Source organism: Mastigoproctus giganteus, chromosome 5 (assembly GCF_048544385.1).
Source record: "Mastigoproctus giganteus isolate SK-2022 chromosome 5, ASM4854438v1, whole genome shotgun sequence".
Taxonomy (NCBI): Eukaryota; Metazoa; Arthropoda; class Arachnida; order Uropygi; family Thelyphonidae; genus Mastigoproctus; species Mastigoproctus giganteus.
The window spans coordinates 241093264-241120889 of NC_143579.1; the positions used below are offsets into that span (position 1 = coordinate 241093264).

General features: G+C 43.3%; 1 protein-coding gene across 3 annotated transcripts in view; it reads right to left on the reverse strand.

The window, feature by feature from the left end:
- The window catches only part of dnc (phosphodiesterase dunce), a 546492-nt gene that overhangs the window by 253688 nt on the left and 265178 nt on the right, over positions 1-27626 (reverse strand). Inside the window, exon 1 of one of the 3 annotated variants that reach the window (XM_090374496.1) lies at positions 9787-9885. The exons of the other annotated variants lie outside the window; for them this stretch is intronic. Within the exon in view, the coding sequence (XP_090230622.1) occupies positions 9787-9866 (80 nt within the window). The 5' untranslated portion in view covers positions 9867-9885. Of the gene's footprint in view, positions 1-9786; positions 9886-27626 lie in introns of those variants that run through there. 3 annotated transcript variants of the gene reach the window in all.

The window sequence follows — 27626 nt, forward strand, 5'->3', positions numbered from 1 at the left end:
AAACAAGCGGGGTGGAGGAGTTGCAATCCTTTATCATGAAAGTTTGCATCCTACAAAAATTAAACGAAGTCAGTCTGAAAACTTTGAAGGAGGAAGGCTCAAGAAATCCAAGTCTGCCTTATCTATCTTCCGCCGGAACACAGTGCTGACACCAGAACCGAGTTTTTTGTGTGGATTTCAAAGAATCTTGGCACAGATACTCCCACGATTGTAACTGGCGGCTTTAATATGCTTAGCCCAAGACACGATCAAGCTAAAGAATACCTTGATGCAACCCTCCAGACCTTAGGACTGACCCTACTTGATACGCTTCCGACTAGGGGAGAGCAGCATTTGGATTTATTATATCATAATCTGATAAATATAAAACATTTCACCCCTCAAACTAAATTCCAGTCAGATCACAACCCAATATGATGTGAAATTTCTCTATCCAATAGTGCAGGTGAGCAACGCATCGATGAGCAAACTCGTCAAACCAAGAAGATTTACTCTCTTAAGTTCATTAGACCTGAGATTATTTTAAAACATCTCAAGACCTACAACTGGAATGCTCTATACAATAAACCGATGGAAGAAGCTGCCAACTTGATAGAGAAAGAGCTCCTATTTATTGCTGACCTGGGTGCCTCAAAAGAGGCAAGCGTCACGGACAAAACTAAACCGTGGTTCAGCGAGTATTTAAAACAGGCGTTTGTGGCTAAGCAAAAGGCTTATAGGAGATGGAAAAAATTAGGATTAAATGAAGACTTCACGGACAACAAAAAAAAAAAAAAAAAAAAGCCATTTCCTTGAAAAAGAAACGACATTTATGCTACGAAGAGGTTATATACGAAGAAAGCTTCGACATTCGAAAGAATTGTGAGCAATAAGGCCGCAAAATTTGAAATGGAAGAAACCACATTCGGACACTGGGCTAAGGAGTGCTTTGAAAGTCTGCCAGTTGAAGGTAAAGCAAAAAATGTCCAAGGATATCAGCTGGAGGATATGGCACAACATATTTTAGCGAGAGGAGGCGTTTGTGAGTATGCCATACCCACAGTCACTATTTCTAGAGAAGATCTCTCAATGCCATCAATTCCTTGCCTACCAAATCTACGATCGGCCCCGACGAGTTTCCTATCTTTATTTTAAAAATATGCAGTGCCTATATTGTTGATGCGCTGTTTTCACATTTCCCAAAACATCCTGAGAGATGGATTCCTCCCCAGAGATAGTCACTACTTTGTGCGACCGGTGCCAAAAAAGAAGAACCCTAAGGCCTCTTCAGACTTTCGACCTATATCCATCAGCTGTTCTCTTTTAAAGCTTTTTGAGAAAGCCATCCTTCCTGCTTTAACCCAACAGTGTTTTGCGCACAGGCCACCCCGCCTCCACACCGTAGTACTGAGACGATCCACGACTACTAATCTGTTGGAGACTCTCCAGAATGCAGCACGCGTTAAATGAAAAAAATCCAAATTGACATCATATTCCTTGATATAAAGGCAGCTTTCGATAATATGAAACATATTGAAAGCACTTGAAAACATTGAAAGTTTATTTCCGCATTGAGGGCGAACTATTGCAGATCATCAAGACCATTTTGAAGCCAAGGCACCTCATTGTAGAACACCAAGAATTCCGTGCAGAATACACCCTCACTTGGGGCATCCCTCAGGGATGAGTTTTATCAGCTTTGCTGTTTGCTGCCGCCCTAGAGCCTTTTCTTGCGCGGAATCAGAATTTTATTTCCTACGCCGATGACAAAATATTTTGTCTGTAATGAAGGATCTCAGGTGTCCGACGTCAATTTCCATGCCAACGCTAAGCTGTATGAACTGGAGACATACCTACGCAAAATCGGTTTGTAACTCAGACAAGTCAGAACAACTGATAATAACTAATAAGAAGATAAAAAATGAAATCAAATTATCTATTAATGGAGCACAGATTAAGAAAGTCAATTCATACACGGACCTTGGAGTGACGTGGGACGAGGGCCTTACCTTCCAAAGGCACTTTCAGAACACGAGAACAAAAACTCTCGCTGCCATATGGGCTGTAAGACAGGAAATAACTGGGATTCGAAACCAGCAGCTACTGACCCAATATATCCAAAGATGTATTGTTCCTGTATGCTTCGACAATTTGGTCCTCTGTTCCAAATACTTATATCAGGAAATTTGTCAGCCTGGAATATTGGTTGCTCCGGTGGTTAAATAGGATTGCCGGGAAGCCCTTCACAATTTCGAAATCCATACTGTAGCAAACTTGAACACAGCTCCGTGGATTCAGATGATGACAACACGAAACATCAGCATTCTGGCACAACTTCTCAGTGGGAGTTTAGATGCCCCTCAAATTGAAAGTCTTGTAGTAAGGCCCCGCCCTGGAGCCCGCCTCCACAACCCTCATAGTCTCCAAAGTGCTCTCAATAACACGGACGATTAAGGCGGATGTTTCCTGCCAATACTCTGGGGCTGTTTAGAGACCTCAAAATAGACCCGGACATGAGAAAACTTAGAGGAAGCTCATTGCAGCGGATCTGTATACGAAACTAGAAATATGATGAAGAACGGAATTGAAGAAAGACTTCAAGTGCCCTCGAACTCATAAAAATCTTAAATGAACGATATATTGTGTTTCCAAAAGACTCTTATAGGACTGGGGGTATTCCTTAAGAATGACAATGAGGACCAGTTCATAGCGTAAATGACGATGTCATTTTTCTATGTATGTATAATGTTTTGTAATTTTTCTATGAAGGTATGAGATCTGTATGTATGTAATTTTTCCTCTATATTTATTTATCTTATGTATTTGCTGATATTTTATCCTTTGTTACACTCCAATAAGTTTATTTGGATGTATGTATGCGCCACTCTCCTAGATAATTTCTGTACAGGGATGTTTGTTGAATAAACTGATAATAGTAATAATAATAAAATTGTGGGCAGTGCATCTGGTCCTCAGACGTGCCTCTGTGCGTAACAGATCCCTGACAATGGAATATTCGATTCTGTGGTGGATCAATCGGCTGAGAGGGGGTTACCCGTTCGCCATCTCCAAATCTATTCTTCTAGTCAATCTAGGCATGACCCCGCCCTGGAAGTTCACTGTCCTCAAGAAAAATCATTGTCTAAGCTGCTAATCCATCTGATTGATGCCCCATCGATAGAGCATATTATCTCACTTCCCAATGCTGGCAATAGAAACCACCAGAGGGGGGCAACGTCCACTTAGGATGAAGCTCATTATCCTGGGCCCCCTAAAAGGAATGTTCCCGTGTAACATGATCCAACACCTCCTCCATACATCCAAATAAGTTTCGAGAAGATACAGAAGCCAAATGATGGACCAACGAAATGTGGACCAAATCAGCAGAATTACTATAAAATGTGAGCTTTATTTAAATGAGAAATGTAAACAATTTAATGCAAAAATTGAAATAAGAGAAGAAATGGACTTTGTAATTACAATTTTAATTTAATATCAATTTTATTTTAAAGTTACCGCTATTTAAAAGTAATTACAATTTTCTATAATATGTCGTTTATTTTAATATCGATTTTTTTTTATATTTGAAATATTTGCACGCCCTCCTAGCCCACTCGCTGTTCGGGGATCGACGTAAGGCGAATAAATACGGGATAGTAATAAAAATAATGAGAGCACGTGCCACTTGCGGATAAAAGCAATTTCTCAGTTTCCAGGAAGAAAAAGTGTTTCGGTCATCTCAGCCTGTGAACTACAGTATCACTACGAATGGGCCGGCCAGAAATATTTGTACACCCTCCTAGCCCGAAAGAAGGGTAAAGGTGACAGGGGGGAAGAAATCCTGCTCGAGACGAACGGAAGGTCTGGTTCCCGAAAAATGTGAACGGAAGGAAGAGCGACGACACATCGCCAAAGGTGCGGGGGGGGAGAGACGAAGGATGTACGGGAGGGCTAAAAGAAGGTGAACGGACGGAGCAGCAAAGCATGTGATGACCTCAATGACAACGCGCGGGGGGCTGAGATGCAGTATCTCGGAATGACAACAGAAAATGGCGATGTGGGACATCGCGGGTGAGAACATCGGTGAAACGGAAGACAGACACAACGGGGGGGGGGGAGATGATTACTTCCCGCAGTGTATGAAGCGAAGGGGGGGAACTAAAGCAAATTGTTTTCCTTTCGCAGTTCCGGGTGATGGATGCCCTCAGTCTTCGATGCTATATTTCCACTTCAGTGGCAACCCCTTCTACATTCTCGACAGTGCAACTCCCCCCTCTAAAGAATTTCATCCCGAGTAACGCAGCCACCCTTTTAATTGATTGAAGTACTCTGACGGAGAGCAAAACCGGAAGCCCAAATCGTATCCGAAGCTTACTTCCGCTGCAGAACGGCAGCACCCCTCTAGCCATCTCAACCATTTCGGTCTCAAACTGAACCCCCAAAAATCCGTTATTATGGTTTTTTCTCTGAAGAAGTGTCCCACATCCATACAACCCTCACTGCAGGGTGCAGTTATTCCAAGTGTTACTAAACACAAAGATCTCGGTGTAACCTTCGACCCAAACCTTAGGTTCAACTGTCACATCGAATGTGTTCTACGCAAGATCAACCGAATGCGCTGGATTGCCCGTCAACATCTTCTTCATAACACAGACGCAAGAACCACAATCAGATATCTGGAAACCATTGTGTATCCTACCTTTCTGTAGGCCTCTGAAATATGGGCATCCGCAGTACCTTCTCTCATGAAGCCCATCTTCGCCAGTGAATACTGGATATTGAAGTGGGCAACCCACAAACATCGACTCCCCCCCTCAGCAGAGGACCACCAGCATGGCCGACCAACTCCAAATCCCGCGGCTGCCTCAAATAATCAGCATGAGGAGAACTGTGACCACAGTCAAACAGCTGGTTGGCAAAATCAACTCCCCTGACTTCTGGGATATATGCCAGTGGCATGTTCCACTTCCTTCCCTAAGAGCCACCCCTCTTCTTCAGCTACAACGGAACAGGCTGAAGATCAGTGACAGATTCCTACCTGGACAAGTACTTCCTACAGTACAAGCCCTGCTAATGATCGGAGTTGACCTGCAGAAATTCGCTTCTGATCGCAATTACAGGCGCTCGTTGGCCGAACTTGTTCCCCTTTTGTTTGGCCCCTGATGTCGACTCATACTGATATCTCCACCTGCTATCTCCTATGAGGTGCATAACGGCATGTCGCAGGCAAATCGACGAACTGTCTTCACAAGAAAATGCAATACCGAACATCAATTTGGCACTGTGAAATATTCTGACTTGTGTGAATATCCTGAAATACCGGCATGTGCTTTTTACATATGAACGTGCACATACCTTGGTGTACTGTCTGCCTCACAACTATGTACATACTCATATCTATTGAATGGCTAATGCTACGTTTTTAATTGTTATGTAATCTTTTATACTGCACAAATTTTTATACTGTACATATTTTTATATTACCCCCCATATCATTGTCAAGCCCCTGGCCTCCTGGCTGTGGCGGGCACATTATTGTATCTTTACTGTACAATAAAGATTTACTTCACCCCGGATGAGACTCCTCGGGTAAAGGAAGCGAATTGAAAATGGGAAGATTCAAAGAATTAATCTTGGAAATTAAGCTTTACATACAAAGAAAGAAATGCTGTTCAAGGTTCAGGCCTAAATAGATGTCGAATGAATTCATGAGGCTCTCGTGGCAGAGAAGAAAAATGCGTGGGATGCAACATATAATTTAATGGGGGACACGGAAGCCTATGACAGACAAAGCTAAGCAAGTCCCAAAAGGGACATTACGAGAAATCTTTGGCAAGGGATGGAAAGAGGAACAGCAAAGTCTCGTTTATTTTTATTGACATTAGAGGGAAGGGGATGAATCAAATTAGGCCACTTGACATCGATGGTTTCACTGTTGATGATCGTGCTCAGGTTGCTGACAAGCTGAATGAGCATTTTGCATGTACATTCACACACGAGTTATTCAGGGAGGGAATGCCAGAAGCCATAAAAATCTAACAGGGAGCTACTAAGTGATTTTGTGATACTCAGGGGGAGAGAAATTATCGAAGCTAAGGATAAAAATGTGTTTGGGATTTATACTGAGGAAGGCAACGAAGGAGTAAGCAAACCCTTAGTAATCATTACGTGAGCACCCTTGTATTGGGGGAGGTCCCCACGGACTCGATAAGTGCGAATATATCTCCAACCCATAAAGGGAGGGGGGGTCAAAGGCACTTGAGTAATTACACACCCGTTAGCTTTCCTTTTGTTCAGGGAAAAGGAAGGAGTCTGTGGTTAAAGTGACGCTGGCTCATTTGAACAGGCATCCAATTATAGGTCAGACGCAGCATCGAGTTCTTGTGTAATCAATCACATCCGCTTTTTTTGCACAAAACGTGAAAAGCGTCTCAAATAAGCTTACAAACAATACGAGCTGAGTTTCATTTGATTACTTGAACCCTGGTGGTTGGGAAAACACCCTGAAGATTGACCCTCGCAAGTTCTGTGACGATAAAACGTGGTACGGGTCTCAGAAGAAAGAGGACACGTACCATCACGCAGCAGTTTCCTGATGTCACCTGCGGGATGGAATCTCTTTTTAATAGTCCCACTTCGCTCCTCTGCTGAGAGAATTCGTGCTTTCTTAAATTACTTAAGAACGTTAGTTTTATATATTACGACGCGTTGTGTGTCTACCTTTTGCTTGGGTCACTGTACATACGGGTGCGTGCGCTTTATTTAGTCATATTCGATGTTATTTGTTGAATTATTTTATAGAAACTATGAAATGCCTATGTACGTTTACTTTCCAAGTTATATTGTACAACTGTATATATTAGGCACCCTCCTCCTCCTCCTCCTAGCCGAAGGCTGTTCAGGGGCGAGGCATAAGCAATACATTGAGTAAATAATAGTAATAGAAAAAAATGGAAAACAGTTAGATCGGCCAACTACAAATGCGTGGGAACAACAGATGGAGGGGGAGGGGGAGTCTCTGTGTGAGAATGCAACGTACCAGCAAGAGATCTTCCAGAATTCATTAAAGACTGACTGAAACAGAATCAGCTGCAAGATCAAGACCATCTACAACGCACTCCAAATAGAAGTGGACTGTGACAGTACCACACACAGTATCATCAGACAAACTTTTTCTTTAAGCAAAACCACATTTAATTTCCTTTCATTGGCAATTCTGTAAATCATTTTGGGCATATCCAATTACTAATGTGTAAATACTGTACATTATTTGCACATACAGTATGTACACGCTTACCAATAATGTGTAAATGTATAAAATGTACATATTTCGGACTCTTTATGTAACCCACTGCCCACTCGTACCGCTAATGTAATTGTAGCACCCTCCTGGTTCTTTTTGTAAATGATAAGAATAATAACTAGGGGGCCTTGCCCCCCGCTCGCTTTGCTCTCCCACCCCTGCGCACGCTTTTCTATGTAAAATGTAGAGGTATACGGGAGTAAGTCAAATATTTTCCACGTAAAAGACACCTTTCAAAACGCACTGATCGATATCTAATCAGGAAATTACCTATTTATTATTTACCCGCGCATTTGTAGTGACGTGACTGTCCCATCCGTTTGTACCACGTGACTCGCATGCGGTTTTCGCGTTGGCTATTTCTCCCCACGCGGAATTCTCAAGGTCGAATAAATATCGCTATGTAATTGTTTACATACGGGCACTTATGAAAAGGGCCCTTTTGCTTCGGGTTCCGTAATGCACGAGGAACATTGTTGCATCCAAAAGAAAATTTGGGCGGATGGGCCGAGAGGTACCATAACGCACGAGAAATATTGTTGCACCCGAAAGACCGGGACTAAAATATTTCACCGAAATATTTACAAATACTTAAAATATTCACAAAATACCAAACTAAGTTACAAATATATAAATATTCATTGATTTACTCTGAACGAAGAGCAAACACGGCTCAATATGTGACCTGTCTAAATCTCATGAGGTTTCTCCATAGGACTGCTTCTCTTCCAAACTCTCCTTGTTTTCTTAAACCATTCGAAAAGTAAAATGTTTTTTTACTTTTTTATTTTTAAAATATATATACTACGCTTAAAATATGGGTAGAAGGAACCCCAGAGAAACGTACCAAATGTGTGGTACTACTCTCATGGTAGTGGAGAATGAAAAATACCTGGAAGTAACTGCGCAATTAATTATGAAGTTCTCTGAGCAGTGTAGACAGGTGGCCTGGGCAGCTCATGGGGTCTACTCAATGATATATACGGAATTTTTCTAGGGCGGATAAAAGGAGGTTCTTATCCTCTTTTAGAATGGGTGATCATCCCGTTCTGCGATGCAATCGTTAGTCCCCCCCTCTCTTCAATAGCACGTGCAGCTGGACACATTTTAGGATGTACATCTGCTCTAGCGGGGGAGTCACATCTGTGGATTCATCGAGACTGGTCACCTCCGAGGACATTTTGAGGTGTTCTAAGCCTGAGTGATTGGGCAAGCTCAATGCTCGTGGGAATCTTCCTCTTGCGCAGACTATGCTCGAGGGCCATATAAATCGAAATTGAGGAAGGACAGCCGCAGGTTCGTTGCGCGGAAATGTTCTTTCAGCCAGCATTGTGAAAGAACATATTCTGTGAGACTGAAAACTGAGCAACCAAAACTCCAAAAAAGCCATTTTACAGTTGTCTACTGCATCCACTCTCTGCTCACACTATTGTTATTCCCCATTGCGACAAACTAAATCTCCCACTCGAGTCCCTCCCGCAAACTCAGCGGTCCCTCCAGAACCGATCAAAAGTTACAAACCTTCTGGAAGCCACCTTTCTGGCAGCTTTAAATTCGGTCTCGCATTGTGCACAAAGGGGATGTCATTTCAGGAACTCCCCTAACTGCCGTCGGTGTCCCCACAGTTAACAACAGACAGAATATCATCATTGATGCCGATCACTTGAAAACCCTTACCGAGATGGCTCTGTTAGCCAACTGTAAAATCGAAAATGAACGAACTCCCTGCGCAGGTCATCCGTCTGTTCCAAATTCGGACAAACCCAACCGATATACGATTCTTGTGTTTTGCTGGACAAAAAACCCACTGTAGAGTCTGGGGGGTGCGAAACCCTGCTATCTATTACTGAGACCGACTAACTCAGCCACGGAGTGAAAAAAAGCCCATTAAAGTTCCTCGCGTCATCGACGGGATTCGAACCCCGGCCTTTTCCACCCGGTGTGGTGACGATACTACTGTGCCACCGGGTTTGGCACGACTCCACGTGCACTCTTCGCTCACCATGTCGACGAGCAGCTCGATACGTCCGCCACGTTTTTGCTGAAACCGCCGCGTGCCCAAAAATTCATTTTGCGGGATCGCAGTCGTCGCGGTAGCGGTGTCACTGTTGACCCCAAAACAACACCCACATCTGCTAACGACCTGTCCCTCGCACAAAGCGGCATCTGTCCCCATGGCAACAAGCCACCATCGAGTTCGTTGTTTTGTGTCGTTAAAAGAGGGCGTTTTAGAAGCGAAGGGTCCGCTTCTGATCGAAAACTTCGGATTTGTCGCTGCTCCGTACTTTGCTGTTTGGCGTTTGCAGCTCGTGACCTCACCGAGAGTACGGAAATTGCAGGTTCGCGTGGGACAGCGGAAATGAACGGCGTTTGACGGCAACCACCGTGACCCCAAATGGAGCATCCGACGATGAGTTCAGAAGTGGCAACAGCGGCGATCCTCACGTGCAGCGTGTGTTCTGATCGCGATCAGTTAGCGGGGAGAGGGAGGTCAATCTTCTTACCTGAGGACGGAGGCCAGGGTGTGTCTCCTCAGCTTGTTCTTCTCGGTGAACCAGTAGAAGTTGCGCACGAGGGTAACCATGGTTACGACGGGGTCGAGAACGGAATCGATATCCTGTTGATGCGTCCGATGTTCGCTTCGAACTGACGCAGCTTCCTGAGGGAAATGTGGGCAGCGGAACCTCCCCCGTCCCTTGCGAAAGACGCAACCCTTCCGGACACGGTCCGCCGAGTTTGTTTCTGCCAACTAACGGCACTTCACGGGTCGATTCTTCCCGCTTCTCACCCCTTTCCCAACACGCCAGGTGTGTGTCCGCGTACCGTAACTTCACCCTCCCCCCACCTTTAGTCAGCGTTTGAGGTTATCTCCGAGAGGGTGGCACACGTCGGAAACGTTGCGAAAGAATAAAGTAGGCCCGAAGGTACTCACGCTCTCGGGAGGGGAGGGCGAGGGGTCGGAGATTTTACGTGAACCGATCGATGAGGGGCGATGGCAGGTTGGGCAACGCAACTGGCGGTTTCGTTAAGCAACAACCTTCCACCGAAAGTTCGATCGGATCCGTGTGCTGCAAATCGGGTCATCAACACGAACGCAAAAAGGTCAAAGGTTGGTGGTACACGGATTCCGTTTTCGTGTAATTGAAAAGAGGACTCTCCGCGGCATCGTTAGTGGGGATGGAGAGGGGCTGGGTGCGGCGGGGGTTGGCTGTTGCAGCCTTTCCTTTTGCCTCTCCGGGAATCGCGTGAGAAGAAAAGATGGATGGATGAGGGACGGGGGACACGGAAAATCCATTACGGCGCTCCCACGACACGACGTGACGCTGAAAGCTGTCGAACGGAAGAGCAGAAAATCCCGCAGTTTACCTTCAATGTCAAAGCGCAGCTCGGACACTTTCCACGAAAGCTATCCGTCGTCCCCAAAGCACACGCGTTCGATCGATTCCACAACCCGCACGGTTGTTCCCCTCCCCCCGAAGGCGGCAGAGGATGAAGTGGAGGAGAGAGGAAGAGGGCACCACCCGCAGCACAGAGGTCTTTTTACGTTTCTTTTATTTCAGACATAGGAATAAAATCTTTTCCAACCAACTCACCAGGAGAGTTGGTTGGAAAAGAAAATAAAAAAGGTAAAATCCCCGTTCGTTGTTTCATAATGGAATTATCGAGCACTTAATAAAAAATGCATTTTATTTTTGTGTTACACCAAAATGGGGCTCTACATTGGCAGATGGACACGGGTCTTTGGGGAACGGTCCACATCGAGATTTGGGTCACCCCCCACAGTGCGTAAAAACACGATGACGTTGTGCGGAGAACCACGCACTCGCCAGCGCGTGCCATGACACTGCAGAATCGTTTGGTAAACACAAAACATGTGACGTCATTAGACTGCGCAGGCTCAGAGGCCCGCTCTTCGTCTGGTCCGATCCCCCCCTCGAATGGAAAGTGTGAGCGGCTGTCGCGCTACAAAGGGGGTGGGGAGGGCATTGCCTGTGTCTGATACGAATGCGGGCGCCCAGCGGATCGTCTTTCTGCGAGTGTGGAACGCGAAATGAGTCACCCACTCCATTGTGGGGTCCGCACGCGCAAAGCCCTAATTGGAGGACACCCGAGCAGTCTGACGTCACCGGATGACCTTCGCTTATACAGTACAGGAAGACGCTCTTTAAACTCTTCCCGGTGGCGTCCGTGACCCCGTGTCACTCCTACACCGCCTTCGACTCGTCTTTCGTCACGTGGCTTGAAAACAAAAAAAAATCATTCCAAAACGAAATTTTGACGCCACTAGATGGCGCCAAAATCCGTTCCTTTTTCTGTCCGCGATAATCTTCTTCAATTGCTGCTTTCCCCAGGCGCAAGATACACGACGTTGCCCTTACGTTGGGGGCCGAACAAATAACGAAATAAATAAAAAGTGAGGGGTCGCTTCCCCTTTTTGCCTGGTCTTTGCCGGTCCTTTCGTTTCACTCTTTTTATTATTATTACAATTATTATTGTAATACAATTTTGAGTTCAAAGGATCACAGTATATAAAATAGACAATCATATTGTGAAAAATTGAAATTTCCTGAAATCTAGACCTAAGTTAAGACTTCACTTATGCTTTTCGAGGAATCAGATTCAACTCACCTTTACATTTTTTAAATAATCCAAATATTCAAGATCTTATAATTGATAAAAATCAGTTCTTTCTGGTAACTCTAAATATCAGGTTTTTAAGAAAAAAATGGTTTAACTTCTTCCAATACATAAAAATGCAATGAAAGATTATATCTCGTGATTATATTTTAACAGAGGTTAACATAAAAAGTGAAGAAATTTATAATTATAACATATAAGGTCATGACAAGGTCTATATATTGAGAGAGTTCAGAAGGGCTGGAGGAATAATAATAACCACTTAACTAAGTCTTGTGAAAACTGCTGTGTCAAATTATTAGGAGAAGATCCACAAAATACATTTTTCATGATTTGTGCTTTTTACAGGCCACCATCAGATTCCATAAATAACTTCCTAATAGAATTAGATAACATATTTTTGCAATGGGATCACATACAGGCTGATAAGACCTTACTAGTAGGAGACTTCAAGATCAATTTAACTCTTTCCAACCTGAGCCACAAAGGAGACAAGAAACGAACTCTATGCGTGGCAAATCTAAAGCCATCAGTCGACACAATAATAGCGGAAGATTTTAATTTGCCTCTTCCGAAACACAGGGAGGCCAAGAAAGAGCTGGATGCTACATTTAACGGAGCTTCCGACACTAGTGACAAGGGGAATGCAGCAACTTGACCTGGTGTACCATAGTTCCTTACACGTAAGGCTAACGGAAAACGTCATAAAATTTAAATGAAGATCCATAAACACATGCAGGGTAAGCACACGAACTGGGCAAAGCAAAGTAAGTATCTTTTCTTAGTGAAGTATATTAATGCAGTCATTCTCAGTCATCTAACTAGTTACAACTGGAATGACCCGCAAGAGAAGCCAGTAGACGAAGCTTTAGAAATGATCACTAAAAAGCTATACCAAACAGCATTGGAAGGAGCAGCAAAAGAAATCAAAATATCTGAGAGAACAAAAGAATGGTTTAACCCACAACTGAAAGCAAGTTTCCTCAGGAAGCAAAAACTGTATAGAAAATGGCAAAGAACGGGTCATCCTGCCGATCACATTCGTTATAAGAAAGAAAGAGCACATTTCATCAAAGCAAAAAGACAGGCACACTGCAGTGTTGTTCGTAACAAACTAAAACGAGCAAAAAGAATTACTAGCAATAGAAATAACACAGAGAATATGACAGAATGCATTTTCAAGGAATGGGCTAATAACGCTTTTGGTAACCATCCTAGACTGAATCAAATTAAGACCACTGATAATAGCAACAAAGGTTTGGACCTCCTGGAAGATTTAAAAAAGCGAAACTATTCGACAAGAGAGGAACCAACAAGACCTCCTTTGAGTGAAATACAAATCACCAAAGAGAGCGTAATGAAAATGATTAAACACCCAAAATTGGCTAAGGATTACAGACCAATTTCTGTCAGTTGCACCCTACAGAAGGTATTCGAAAAAGCACTGCTTCCCACCATCAATCAACACTGCTTCAGCCATAGACCACCACATTTGCACTCAGTTATTTCGGGTAGATCAACAATAACGAACTTACTGGAAACCCTTTTTCGCGTGCAGAAAGCACTAAATGAGAAAAAGCAAATTGATATTATTTTTTTGGATATCTCCGCAGCCTACGTCTCAATTCCAGCGCTCATTGCGATTTTAAGGAATTATTTTAATGTAAGAGGAAACTTGTTAGCTATAATAACCAGCCTGCTAGAAGACAGAAAACTTACTGTTAAGCACCAAAAGTTACAATTGCTTTACCATCTCGCGAAGAGTGCCACAGGGGGGAGTTCTTTCAGCTACCCTCTTCGCAGCCGCCCTGAAGTCGATTCTTGCTCGGTACTGCAATTTTATAACATATGCTGACGATGTGAAATTCTTCATCACGTCCAAAGACCATGAATCAGCAGAAGGTATCTGCCAGATGGCAGATACCTTCTGCACAACCCGAGAATTTGAGAGCTACCTGGATTGCATCGGGCTCCGTATTGATGCACAGAAGTCTGCCCAAATGACCATAACTTGCAAGCAGAATAAAAATGACATCTCGATCTCTGTGAACGGGTGTAGTGTGGAAAAAGTGCACTCTCACCTGGACCTGGGTCTTAAGTGGGATGACAGACTCAGCTTTACTCAACACTTCGCCCATATGAAGAAAAAAATATTCGCCGCTTTATGGGCTACTAGACAAGAACGGGTAGGAATTAGGGATCCTCAACTAGCGACCAAGTACATTTTAATGTGTGTGTGTCCTGCCAATTGCAATGTATGCCTCGCAAATCTGGTCTTCAGCTCCAGATGCACATTATAAGTCCGTCCTTGGGATCGAGTACTGGTTCTTGCGATGGCTTAACAGAGTTGCTGGCCACCCTTTTACTATCTCAAGGGCCATTCTCTACTCAAACCTTAACATCACACCCTGGATGCAGCGGACAATTAACAGGAACATACACATTCTCGCTCAAATGCTCACAGGCAGAGTGGATGCTCCAGTCCTGGATAATATTCCAGTCAAACCGCGTGCCACTGCTAGACGTTGCGGAGAAGTAAATAATCCACTACGTCCAGTCCTGAACAATCTTAGCCTGCAAAGATTCTTCCCATCAAATGCAGCAAAAAAAAAATTAACTCCTAAGATGCCGAAAAACTGTGTGAGGATGCAACATAAAGAGATGTTCCAGAATTCTTACCGGAAAGAGATCTTCCAGAATTCTTACAGATTTACTGAAATATGAATCGGCTGCAAAGTACCAAAGAATTGTGAGTAAAAACTCTCTGCTTTAAGAACAATAATAATTTGGTAAGCTATTGACTGGTAAAATATACGTTCGTAACAGTTGTGTAAATATATAAATTGTATATGGAATTACTGAATTGTAAATGTATGTACAGAATAATTAATGTATTAAAACTGTATTAAATATAAAATGTGTATTTTGGGACGAGAGTACGTGTTTAGTATATGTAACCAAATGCACGTAGTATCTCGTACCCTGATATGCACCCTCCTGGCAGTTTGCCGTACTGGGGTGGTTTCCTTTACTGGAATAAACAGATAATAATAATAAAAAATCGAACAAAATAGAAATTATGTGAACGACATCCTTGTCCAAAAACATTTTTGACCTCGGACTCATATGGGACGAAGGACTGAACTGCCTTCCATTTTGTTCTCGTTCAGCCATTGAATAACTCGTTGAAGAGCTTCGTTGAGGATGATGCAGTCATTGGTACTGCACATTGCTTTATAGATTTTAATAATATGTCGATTTTGATTTGGTAGTCTCCACGGGTACTGGGCAGGTCGTTGATGTAGAAAAGAAATAATAGCGGGCTTAAGGATGAACCCTGTGGGACACCAATTTCAGGCTTGAAAGGATATGAGATTTTACCTTTAAAATGTTTGCAATCCAGTTTAGTGCCTGTCGTCTGAGACCATCGTGATGCAGTTTGTTGATTAGTCTCTGATGGACTACCTTGTCGAAGGCTTTGCTTCAATCAATTATGATGCAGTCGACTTGTTTTCTTTCGTCAAGCGCCTGGGATATGTTCGAAACAAACGAAATCGTATCTGCGCAGGTGGAAGGACCCTTGATAAATCAGTGACAAATTGAGTTTCATAAAGTTAAATATCCGCTTGATTACAAAGGATTCAATTATCTTTGAGAGTGTATTCAATTGACAAACTGGTCTGTAGTTGTCTCCTTTTTCATAGGAGGAAAAAGTGGAAACTCGAGAAGAGATTGCCGTTCGATGGTCCACGAAGTGAACGATTCGCGCAACATGCGGGCGGTTGCTGGCCGGAAATGGGACTGCGGAAATGACGTCCAATCATCAAGCGCTTTTGCCGTGTCACCTTCTTTCGCAGCGAACAGAGCGAATGTGTGACAATGGAGCGAAGCCTCCGTCCGTTGGGAGATGGGTGCACAGAGAGAGAGAGAGAGAGAGAGAGAGGGGGGGGGAGGTTATTAGCATCGCCCGCATTGACACAGCACATAATTCTCGGGATAATAACAGCGGCTGTGTGGAAATCGTCGGCTCATTACGGGCGTAACTGGAAATAACCTTTGACGTCACCGAACGGCGGCTAGATGTTCGTTAGGCAGATGCGTTTGCTGTGACGAGGTGTAAGAGCAGCTGCGTCTCTGTTTGCGCGTTCACTTACAATGACCCCGCGAAATGTCAGCCCTTCGGACGAAGGGAGTCGCAGGCATCCTAGCAGACACGCTGCCCCCCCCCACATTGCACAGTTTGAATCGTGATTTTATTGCTCGCCATAATTTTGTTTCTGCACTTTTTTCTTTTTATATTTTTTGAGTGACGGATTTCCCCTCACAGCCGGCCCCGACAAAATAAGGGGAAGGCTGTTCGGCAGCGCCATCTATTGACGACTTCCTGTACTAGTGCAAAGAGGAGAATATAAATTACGAAATGAATAATATCGGAGAAGAGTTTCCCATTGAAGTTTTTCGCTTTCTAGAATTACGAAGGAGACGACAGACATTTGCGGAAGGGCGGTGCACGCGCACTTTACTCGAACAGTGTGAGAGAAGAGTTCGGGACGAGGGACGGCTTACCGGAAAGTGGTTTCATTTGTTTCGAAGACTGTTTCTGCAAACGGGATTGTAGTGCGCGGTGGCAAAAGTTCTTCTGAAAGATGGGAGACCTGAGGTGGTGCTCTGATTGTAGCACTCAATGTGCGACTTGGAAGCAAGGAATTTGAGTGGGGTGGTGGTGGGGTGGGGTGGGTGTGTCGACAGTCGCCATTTTTTTCGCTTGGTATGTTTCAGGTTGTGATTGGTTTTAGTCATTAATAGCAGCTTGTTCAGTCCACCCCAGGTGAGTTATGATTTACTTTTCAATTTACTTAATATTTAAAACTGATTATAAAGAAAAAAGTTAGTGATGGTGGCATCTATTTGTGTTTTAGTGGAATGCTGCAGTTTTGAGTTTTTAAGAAATTCTGAAGCTTTGAACAAAGTTTTCATCGGGAAAAGAAATTATTACGACGCGGCGAGAAAAACCAATCAGCTGCGGACTCTGTGAAAATTGTTTGTAAACAATCAAAGTGCCTTCCTTAGATGAAGTGGAATGGAAGAGTGACGTCGCGAAATGTCACTCCCTCGAGCTTCCTACAAATGCACTCGCATTAAAGCTGATACAACGAATGAACAGCATCTCCTTCCAGCGTGATGAATACTTCAAAAAGAGACTGCGCATTAAACTTGAACTGATATTGATTTTGCGACGATCATCCGTGGCATAATAATTGGTACTGAACCCACAGACTATGATCTCGATTCCGCATCTGTTCTCTCTCTCTCTGAAACTATTGTTGCGGCTGCGGATCAACTGAATTTGATGAAGATGTGGAGTAGTTGCGTGAGAAAGTGCGTTTGTCAGCTGACAAGTTGATGATGCGATTAACATCGAAATTAAATGAATGGTTCCCCAATTAATAGTACAATAATTCGTTTGAAATATAATTCGTTTGAAATGGTGGTCAATTTGGAAAAGAAAACAAAAATAAATAAAAAAGAAAATAAAAATAAGGTTTACATTCTGTCAAATGGATGGAGAATCTGCATTTGCGAAATTAATAGAAACTGGAACTTAACAAAAGATGACACAGAAGAAAAAGATAAAGAGAGAGAAAATAAGAGTAAGTTTCGGACAAGGGAGGATCGCATTATTTGTGCTTCATCATTCAATAATAACGCGTCGTAACAGAAATAACAAAAAGAAAAATACTATTCGCGCAAATAAGGAACAATCGGGCAAAATTGCAATCGATAAAAATACAGCGATTAGCAATCGGATAATTGAACCTGCGATGACGTAGAAAATGTATAAATATGAAACGCTGAGACGTATCCAAATGTTCCAACCGCTAATTGTTTGCCACACCCCTTCATTTTCTTACTTTCTGTTTTTCGACTGAAGTAAGGCAACCTACGCCTGAAAGCTGTCGATGTACGTTTATTTTATGTCTTCGATTTTAAAAAAACCGTTTTAAGAAGTGGAAAAATGGCTGAACGGTGTGTAAGAACTTTGAGAAAATGCGGAAGAAATCTTAACGAAACATTAGAGAAGAGAGAGAGATATACGTGGTCTACGAAGACGGACAGAAAACATTGAAGAAAGAGAAGCGAGATTGGAAATGAGGACTAATCAAATAGAAGTACCTGCCGGATGCGAATAATCAAAACAAGCTGAAATTAATAACTGTGAATGCCAAAATATATCGGAGACACGAGTTAAAAACATCCCATAAATACACTAAATGCTGTCAAGATGGAAAGGTTTCACTTGACCCACTGTCTGAGACACCTGCTCTATTATGAGAGCTGATTACGGGGGATACAGTGAACCAAATAACTACAGAGAACGTACGTCAGAGTACGACTCAGCAATGGTGTTCGCAGAGATTCGATCACTGCCCGGAAATGGTCCACACTCTTTTACAATACACGGCCACATTTGGCGATTTGGCCTCGCCACTGTATCCAAACGAGGCAAATGAGCCACGATGTGGACAACAACTTTATGTTTTCGATTCTGCCGAAGCAACGACAAAACGGCTTCAAAAACAACGAAACCAAAAAGGGTGTGGCCGAAGTAATGCAACGAGATGCTGCGACGAGTTAGCTCATTTGCATAAACAAATGCGTCAAATAATCCGGGCCAATCCAACGTGAATGTGCGCGTGACATTTATGGAAAACCCGGACTTAGACGATATAAATCCAAAACGGAGGTGGCCGTAATATTTGTTGCAGAAGACATTGCGCGTACATCCCTCGGGTGGGTGCCGTACAATTACAACAAGAATGGCGAAGACCGAACGATCCACATTAAACTATTTACGCCGTAATCAGCGTCTCTTACTGAGGGGACAAAAAGTAGTGAAAAAGAAATTGGCTTAAAGCAAGTTCTGGGGGAAAAAAACATGAAGAAACTCCGCAATATTGAAGAAGATGGGAATTTTAATGCCGTTCGTTTTAGAGGAAAGGGAGAAATTTTAGCCCTAAAGAATCTCTTGGCACGTTTCGGGGTTATCTTCTCCCGCTGTTAGTGAAGCGGAACCGGTTAAAAACACAAATTAATGGAGAAGCGAATCTCTAGATTATTTAAAGTAACTTCTTACGTTATCTGAAAGTAGTTTTTAATTCGTTTAAGCTGAAGAAGAAAAATAAATTTTATTAAAATAAAAAGATATTTTTAAAGATAACGAAAACACATTTTGCCAAAGGACATTTCTTGCCTCACTTAAAAAAACGAGAACTCTTAGAATTGTACATATTAATAGTATATAGGATGGGGGCCCCGCCATCGGATTCGTTCGATAAAACCCATCGTACGTTGAAAAGATTTGCATAATACCGCTGTACATGCACCGGAGAGAACTCTTAAGAAAGTACAATGGTGGGAGGCATCATTTGCTCTGTGTCTCGTGTGTGCTCTTCCTGCACAACGAGTTTCCTTGGTATTGCACTACCTCGAATAAGTACCGCTTCACTAATGGAGAAGACTGTTGGTACTTATTCTCAGTGAGTACCGTCACCACCCACACGGTATCGTTTGAAATATGGTAAAGATCTGTTATCCTCGTACTATCCCTATTACAGTTAGAAAAGAGATAAAGATGTAGGAAGGTGATAGATAGTAGGAGAGGAAGGAAATGCCGCAGAAAGAAGAAAGAGACAGTTGCTCCTTCAACTCACACTCAGAGCTCATATATTCCTCGAATAGGCAACGCTTCCCCAGTAGAGAAGACTGTTTTCTCGGAAACTCCGTGAATATCAGGCTTCCCCCGGCGACCGTTTCAAAGCTATTGGCCTATAATCGGTGGGTGGGTAAGTACCCTGGTACTGCAGACATGACAACTGAGTTGCGAAGATAACCACACAAAATATGAGATGCCAAAAGGTTTGTACGATAATATTTAAATATAACTAAATGCACGAGGCATAATAGGTCAAGAGTTTAATATTTATATAATATCGGTGTAGATATACCATAGACAACTCTTAAGAAACTGCGATGGTGCTTAGTGGGAGGCATTGAAAATGTTGTAAGTTGAAACGGATAATACATTGATCCATTAGCAGGCGACCCCAGCAACGCATAAAATAGATATTTCTTACACGATTTGTACATTAAAAATGAGTGCTTAAAGATTATTTAACAAATAGTTATAAAACATCTTAAAATAAAATCGGCATTTAACTCAAACTCGAAGTGCAGGGCTCATGAAATCAATGGTGACGTAGTGGTGCGATGTTTTTCACTCTTTTCTGTTTCGCTTCTACTGCAAGGAAACTGTCCAAAGTGGACTACGCTTTTTACGACTTTTTAAGTCTTCCGTTTTGCACATTGTGAGTTCAGTGTTTTCAATGTTCGGGTGTTTTGCCACTTCTCTTAAACGCTCCCAACAAGAACTGACAGTCTTCTTCCTCACCACAGCCACTCTTTAATTTTGCCCAACTCTTGTAGCTCGTCTGTCGTTAGCTGATGCCGAAGAGCGGCAGTAAGGTCCTCCACATCTTCTTCGTCAAACTGCAGACCCATCGATTTACCAGGATTGACAATATCATTCGTGAAAGCACCGTCTTCTTCAAATCGGTGAAAGTCATGGATAGTTAAAGGCCAGATGTCATTCCAGGTCGAATTTAAGCATCTGATGGAAGCATTATTCCAAGAACTTACGACTAGCCTCGCACAGTCAAGGATGTTGAACTTCGTCCTCCAAAAATGTTTGAGCGAGACAGCATTTTCAAAAGAGGTAGCTGCAAAGGAACGAGCATCTTCATTTCTTTGATAATGATTTTCTCGAAATTTGCGATCACTTTCTGGTCCTTCGGTTGAAGAAGATTAATGGTGTTGGGTGGCAAAAATTTGACTCGAACAAAGTGAAATTGTGCCTCAAGAGATTGAACGAGGTCGGGATCATAGCCTGGCGCATTAGCCAGCAGGAGCAGTGCCTCCGCAGGAAGTTTTTTTTTTTATTTTCCTGAAGACAAAAATAAAACTTGAAGTTCCCATCACCGAAGACATCTTTTTGTAACCCAGGCCGTCTTGTTACTGGGCCAAAACAGTCCCAGCATGTTCTGTTGACGTTTTATCGCTTAAATGCTCCGGGGATGTTAAAGTGATACGCCAGCCTTAAATTTCCAGAGACACCGAACGGGGGACGGAGAGAGAGAGCCTATCTTCTGTAGGCTTATGTCCAGATAAATTATAGCTTCTCTTAGACTGCTATTTGCACTATATATCTCGGAAAAACTGTCTCTCTCAATTCCTGCAACCACCGGTCCTTAAACTAAAAAATCGTACGGAAATCGATTCCTGGGAAATATCGGAAGTCGAGGCCACACTCATACGTGCAATTAATGTGAAACTTTTTGATTTAGCCAAAAATAGCTGCTCTGTTATAAAAAAAAAAGAAATAATTAAAAAAAAAAAAAACAAGAGCTGTCGTGGAGAATTTCCGGTGGCTTTTTTTTTAATCGGAGATGAGGCACGTTCCAAAGACGTTGCGGGATATATCGGACGGCAGTCGCGTGGCGGTGGGTAACGCCGACTGGGTGTCGTTTCCATGACGACTCGGCCTGTTTACGAAGTTGAGCGCCGCGTAAAAACATACGCTCTTTTGTCACGCGTTTCGACATTCTTCGCCGAGGAGCGTAAAATGCACGCGCACTCTTAACTTTCGCGGCTCTTGGGGTTTGCGCCGGTACCCTTCGCCAGCAGACACGACAAATCGCGCGGAGTGCATCGATCGTTGAAGCCGAAACAGCGCAAAAATCTGAAAAAAAATTTAAGGAAAAAAAAAAAAAATTGTCTCCTCTCTTGCTGTAAAATAAAAAAAGAAATTTCGAAAAACGCGTTTTCTGCTTCTTTTTTAGATCTCCCATCATTTTTGCGCTTCTTTTTTCGTTATATTTTTGTCAAAAGAACGAACCCCTCCCCCCCCATAGTTTCCGGCGTGCATCAACGCAAGAGGCGACTTCGTTCCTGGCCCACTTCCTGTACAGGGGGTGAACAAACTGATAGTATAAGTTTTGCGCAGCACACGAGAAGGAAGTCTGCAACAAAATGAGGGAACAGAGAGAAGGAGGATCGCCATTCTTACTCTCCAAAAGTCTCCTTCCACAGGAGAATTTTCGCCGCAGTCCCTCGCAATTTACTGTTTCTGTGGCGATTTTGAAAATTCAAAAAAAGCAAAAAAAAAAAGAAAGACACGTCCAGCAGGCGGGCGACGTTTGCCACAATGAACAGACGCGAGGGATCCCCGGGGAATGCGGATATCCCCGTGTACGGAGTTGTTCCCGTGACGGCACCGCGCAACACACGCGGCAGACAGAGGGCAAGGTGGGAGGGGAGGGAACTAGTATATTCGTAAATCGATAACGGTGGCGTTCAGCGAGTGCCACTAGAGGGCGCTCAAATCCCGTTAACAAGCTACAACATTCAGGATCTTTGTTCCTCCTCCTCCTCCTCCTCCTGTAGACTTTCAGGAGAAATCAAATTTACTCGGGAGCAACCCCTTACAATTGCGTTATTGTAACTTTATTGGTCTTTCACCCCAACCATACAACCCTTAGACATGAGCTCAAGAGAAGCATCATCATCGTCGGCTGACAACAATGCTCTAATGAGGAAATTAGGTGGCAGGACCTCCCAGAGTAAACAACTAATAGTGGGGTACCTGGTCTGCATCCACGAGACAGTGTGGACAACGTTGGGTCCCATGAGAGGCCCAGCGGCTAAATGACCAGATGAACAATGGTACACGACACTACACATGTACACAATCCATACACTTTTAAACCTCTGGCATTGACAGTGTTCTGTTTCACACCCGCAATGTATAGCCCGCGGAGATGGGGGAAACCCCTAGTGCCGTTTGACACTAAACACTCTACAGTAACGCGCATTTCGGTGCGGAAGGTGAGCGAGAGAAATCGAATTCGATTGACAAAAGCGGCAAAAAGAAAATGGAAACGGAATCGACGACTCGTTTTAACGTGACATCGAAGCCGAATCGACTGCAGCACCTGCAGAAAGGGGGACGGGAAGGGGGACGTGTTCGGCCTTCCATCTGGACATCGTCCTATTAAACGCCCTCCGGCTACGTCAGCGAAATGACGAACAACAGCGGATTTCGCAGTGTCGGTCTCTGGGAGGCGGTCGAACTGCAGGGGGTGGGGGGCTTCTTTTGTAAATTGTTCAATTGACCACATCAGTTCAATTGCCAATTCTTGTTATGCATTTTTTCCATAAAAGACCACCATATTTACACACTGTGATTCCAAAGAGATCAACTGTGACTAATCTAATGGACACCCTATTTCGGATCCAAACGACTCTGAACACCAAAGAACAGATTGATATATTATTTTTAGACATTAAAGCTGCTTTCGATAATGTCTCAATCAATTCCTTGATGACAATACTTGAAAGGCACTTCAGAATACAGGGAGGCCTATTAAAAGTCATCGTTTCCATTCTCAAACAAAGGCATTTGAGAGTAGAACATAGAACCTTCCAATCGAACCACGTCGTCTACAGAGGAGTACCCCAAGGTGGCGTCCTTTCCGCACTATTTTTTGCTGCCGCTTTGGACCCCTTCCTCTCTACGCATCCTGACTGCTGCTCTTACGCAGATGATATAAACTCTTCATCTCGTCAAAACACGGTGACAAATCTGAAGCAATCAACGCCCATGCCACTGCCCTAATAGAAGAACTTGACCATTATCTTGAGAATATTGGCCTATCCATAAATCCGACCAAGTCAGCACAAATGTCTTTCACCAACCTGAAGAAGAAGATGAACATAAACATCTACATCAATGGTATTAGAGTGCAAAAGGTTTCTCATCACACTGATCTAGGGCTCACCTGGGATGAAGGCCTGACCTTCCAACAGCACTTTGCCAACACTAAAGCAAAAACTCTGTCAGCAATGTGGGCGATAAGACAGGAACTTACTGGAGTAAACAACCACAAAATTGCCACTCACTACATACAAACATGTCTTGTTCCCATTCCCATGTATGCCTCGACGATCTGGTCCTCTGCTTCCCTCACTAACATAAAAAAAAATCATGGGTATCGAGTACTGGATTTTAAGGTGGTTAAACCGTGTTAATGGCCACCCTTTCACCATCTCGAGATCAGTCATGTATGCTAACCTTGGTTGCACCCCTTGGAATCAGTTTCTCATCACAGGAAATCTGCGTAATCTCTGTCAACTCCTCACCGATCGCTTTGACGCTCCAAATGTCCATAATCTTGTTGCAGGCCCTAGGCTTTCCCGCGTCCTTTGCAATAGTTCATGGATTCCCCTAAGAAGCTTATTACAGAATTTAACTATGCTTAGAAGATGTTTTCCGTCTAACATCCTCCAAACGTACAACACCCTGAAGATTGATCCCCACAAGTTCTGTGATGAGAAAGCGTACAGATCTGAGAAAATACAGGACATGTACCACCACATAAAACTGTAGAAGTTTCCTTATTATCTCCTTCAGGATGGAATCTGCCATCAACTCTACTTTGCTGAAGAATTAATTTGTTTTAAATCATTATGTGTTTTGTATGTACAGATGTATTGGCTGTATGGACGCGTATGTGTTTAACCTTTTGCTCATGTCACTGTATATTTTTATCTGCTTTATTTGCTCACTTTAGATGTTATTTTGTTGGAAAAAGAAACTAATGTTCATAATATTATATAGAAACTGTTTCTATAAAATAGAAATAATAATAATATGCGTAATTTATGTACGACTTCTATGTTTGCTGTCTAAGTTATAATGTACAAATGTATATAGGCACCCTCCTAGCTGAAGGCTGTTCAGGGGTGAAGCATATGGAATAAATTGAATAATAAATAAATAAATCAGAAAGCTCTCATCGGTCCTGCTCGAAACGTGGTGTTTTGTGAGTGTCCCAGTTTAATGTTCAAAAAGAAAGTTGCGGTCGCTTCTCTTTTTCATCAAATAAAAATAAAACTCGACACTGCGTGTGTCTCTTCCTCAGCTGCCCGTGAACACTGCGCGCAAATACGTTGCACGTGAAAAATCAAGAATAGTAATGCGTGGTCCCGCTGAACAAACAAGCGCGAGCACTCGGTTCATGTATCACGCTCACGCTAAAGCAGAAGTTGATTTTAGAGAAAGCAAAAAACTTCTGTTACGTAATCCGCATCTCTCTTCTCCTACTACTCCAAAGACGCCTGGCTGCACTATTACGTTCAAGATTGAAGAGATAGCACGTGCAACAACCGGTGAAGGACTGCCTCATTTCTTTATATTTTGTATATTTCCCTCATGCTTATGTAATTTATACCAATTTAGAGAAAATAATATCCTTTAATTCTTTTAATTATGTAAAATAATAAACACTAAGTTCTGTACCTGTCGGGTTAAGCATACATGGGCCCCATGTAACCGCCTGGCACATGTCCCTATCTTAACCTCTGTGTGTAATATCACCCCCCCTAGCTTCTAGCTGTCCAGGGGGTGGCTCTTTGGCAGAGCAATAAACAGATTTAATAAAAATTTAATATTGGCCAAATAAACATCACCGGAAGGAAAATTATTTTAGCGTATAAAAAATATTAACTCGGGGGCTTCGCTCCAGCTCGCCCACCCGTGCGGGCGGTTTTCTACGTAATGGACACGTCTCTCGAAACGTACTAATCGATATCGAACTCCTGTAACCGTTTGGTCGTCCATAAAACAGAAATTTTTTTTAATTAGGAAAAGTAAATTTAACCCGGCCTTTAGCCAATAAAAAAGATGTGCGGTAAGGAAAAGGGGGGGGGAGTGTTGAGTCCATTTTATTACAGTACCGTCAACCAACCGCGTGTACTCCTCCGAATGACCTTCACCAACAGAAAGAAGAAAAACGAAATCACGATCTATGTGAACAATGTACCACAGTTCAAAAAGCCCCCGCACATGTTGACCTTGGCCTTAATGGGATGAAGGATTAAACTTCATACCTCACTTCGAACACATTAGGAAAAGACATACGCAGCACTCTGGAGCACTAGACAACAACTCACCAATCCCCTCATCTTATGATTCAATACATCCTTAAATGCGTTACACCGATTCCGTTGTACGCATCGACTATCTGGTCATCAGCCCCTGAGAGCAACATCAAGGCCTTCTTAGGAGTAGAATACTGGCTCCTGAGATGGCTAAACAAGATTGCCGGGAAACCGTTTACCATCTCAAGAGCGGTCTTGTCTGCCAATCTGGACATCACACCCTGGAAGTATATCATCACAACCAGAAACATCTTAACTCTGGCAAAGCTACTAACAGAGAGAACAGATTCGCCGAAAGTGGGAAACGTGATCACTCGCCCTCGGATGACACGACCGAGAATAAAGAGGGAAGAACCAAGTCTCAAGAGCCAACTGACTCAACTGGACTCTCTGGGGAGATTCTTCCCAGCAAATACTGCGAATTATTTTAATAATTTAAATATAGATGCAGAGAAACTATGTACACACAAAATGTACCAATTTCGTTATGTGTACTGGCAGGTACAATATAATAAGAAGACTAATTTAATAATTTATATAATAATATTTAGCATTTAGCAACCATTCGCAATTAATCCATTAACACACCCTCTAGCCACGTGCTGTGTATGGGTGTCTCGAAAGAGAAATAAACAGATAATAATAATAATAATAAAGTGGCTGCTTTGTACACGTAAAACATCTTCGTCCACCCCAGCAAAGAACTGCCAAGGCGAACTCTCCGAACTTTGTCCGACTACCAAATCTTGTAAAGCGCCTCGATCCCTCGCTGCCAAAATGATCTCGAAGGCAAATGTGTGTGCAGCTGGGGAATCCCTCAACCCGGACTGAGATCGGGTGCGACATTCGCCTCATCTGATTCATAACGATAATGATGGATTTCCCTCTCTGTCTTCAAAGTACTGTTCTGTGACGTGGGAGCGCAGTGCAACAATGCTTTCGAGGAGAAATTGAGCTTCAACTCTCTCCCCCCCCAATCGCGAAGTGAAATCGTCCTCCTAGCGTTGCGCAGTTGGCCCATCTGTGTACATTCGACCGCTTTTTCCTCCTCCTCACTTCGTTGGTTCTTAGGTTGGGCGACAGATGGCGACACTGCCTCTCGGGCAGATCAATGGGCGTCTCATTGCGCGGAAAGAATCGCCCGAATCTCGCGGAGCGTGCACTTCAATCCAAAACAGGGCCCCGCACATCACGACGCTCGCAGCACGCACTTCCCTCGCGTGACCCTCGCCAACCTTTTACGAAATACTGTCGCAAACACCCTCGGGCGCTATCGATAATTCCTTCCTCGCGCGCAGCACGTCTCATTCTCTCGCCACCCCTGTCTAAAAGCAGCCTTCGTCGCTCGATGCGTCGGGCTTCCCCCTCCCCTAAGAAATGAAGAGTGCTGCTGTCTCTCGAATCCGTCCTAGCAGAAACAAGACTTTGTACGGTGAACCTCGGTTGAACCCTGTCTGGGTGTAAAAAACACTATTTATTTATATTTATTTATTTATATTTATTTATTACAAATAACTTTCTATTTTACAATCATCGCATTCTGCGTAAGAAACAATTTTAATTATACTTGCAAGCAGTAAAACGCAATAAAAGATATGCATGTGTATGCGGATGTACTCTTGTTTTGGGGGGGGGGGGGCACCAACCCGTT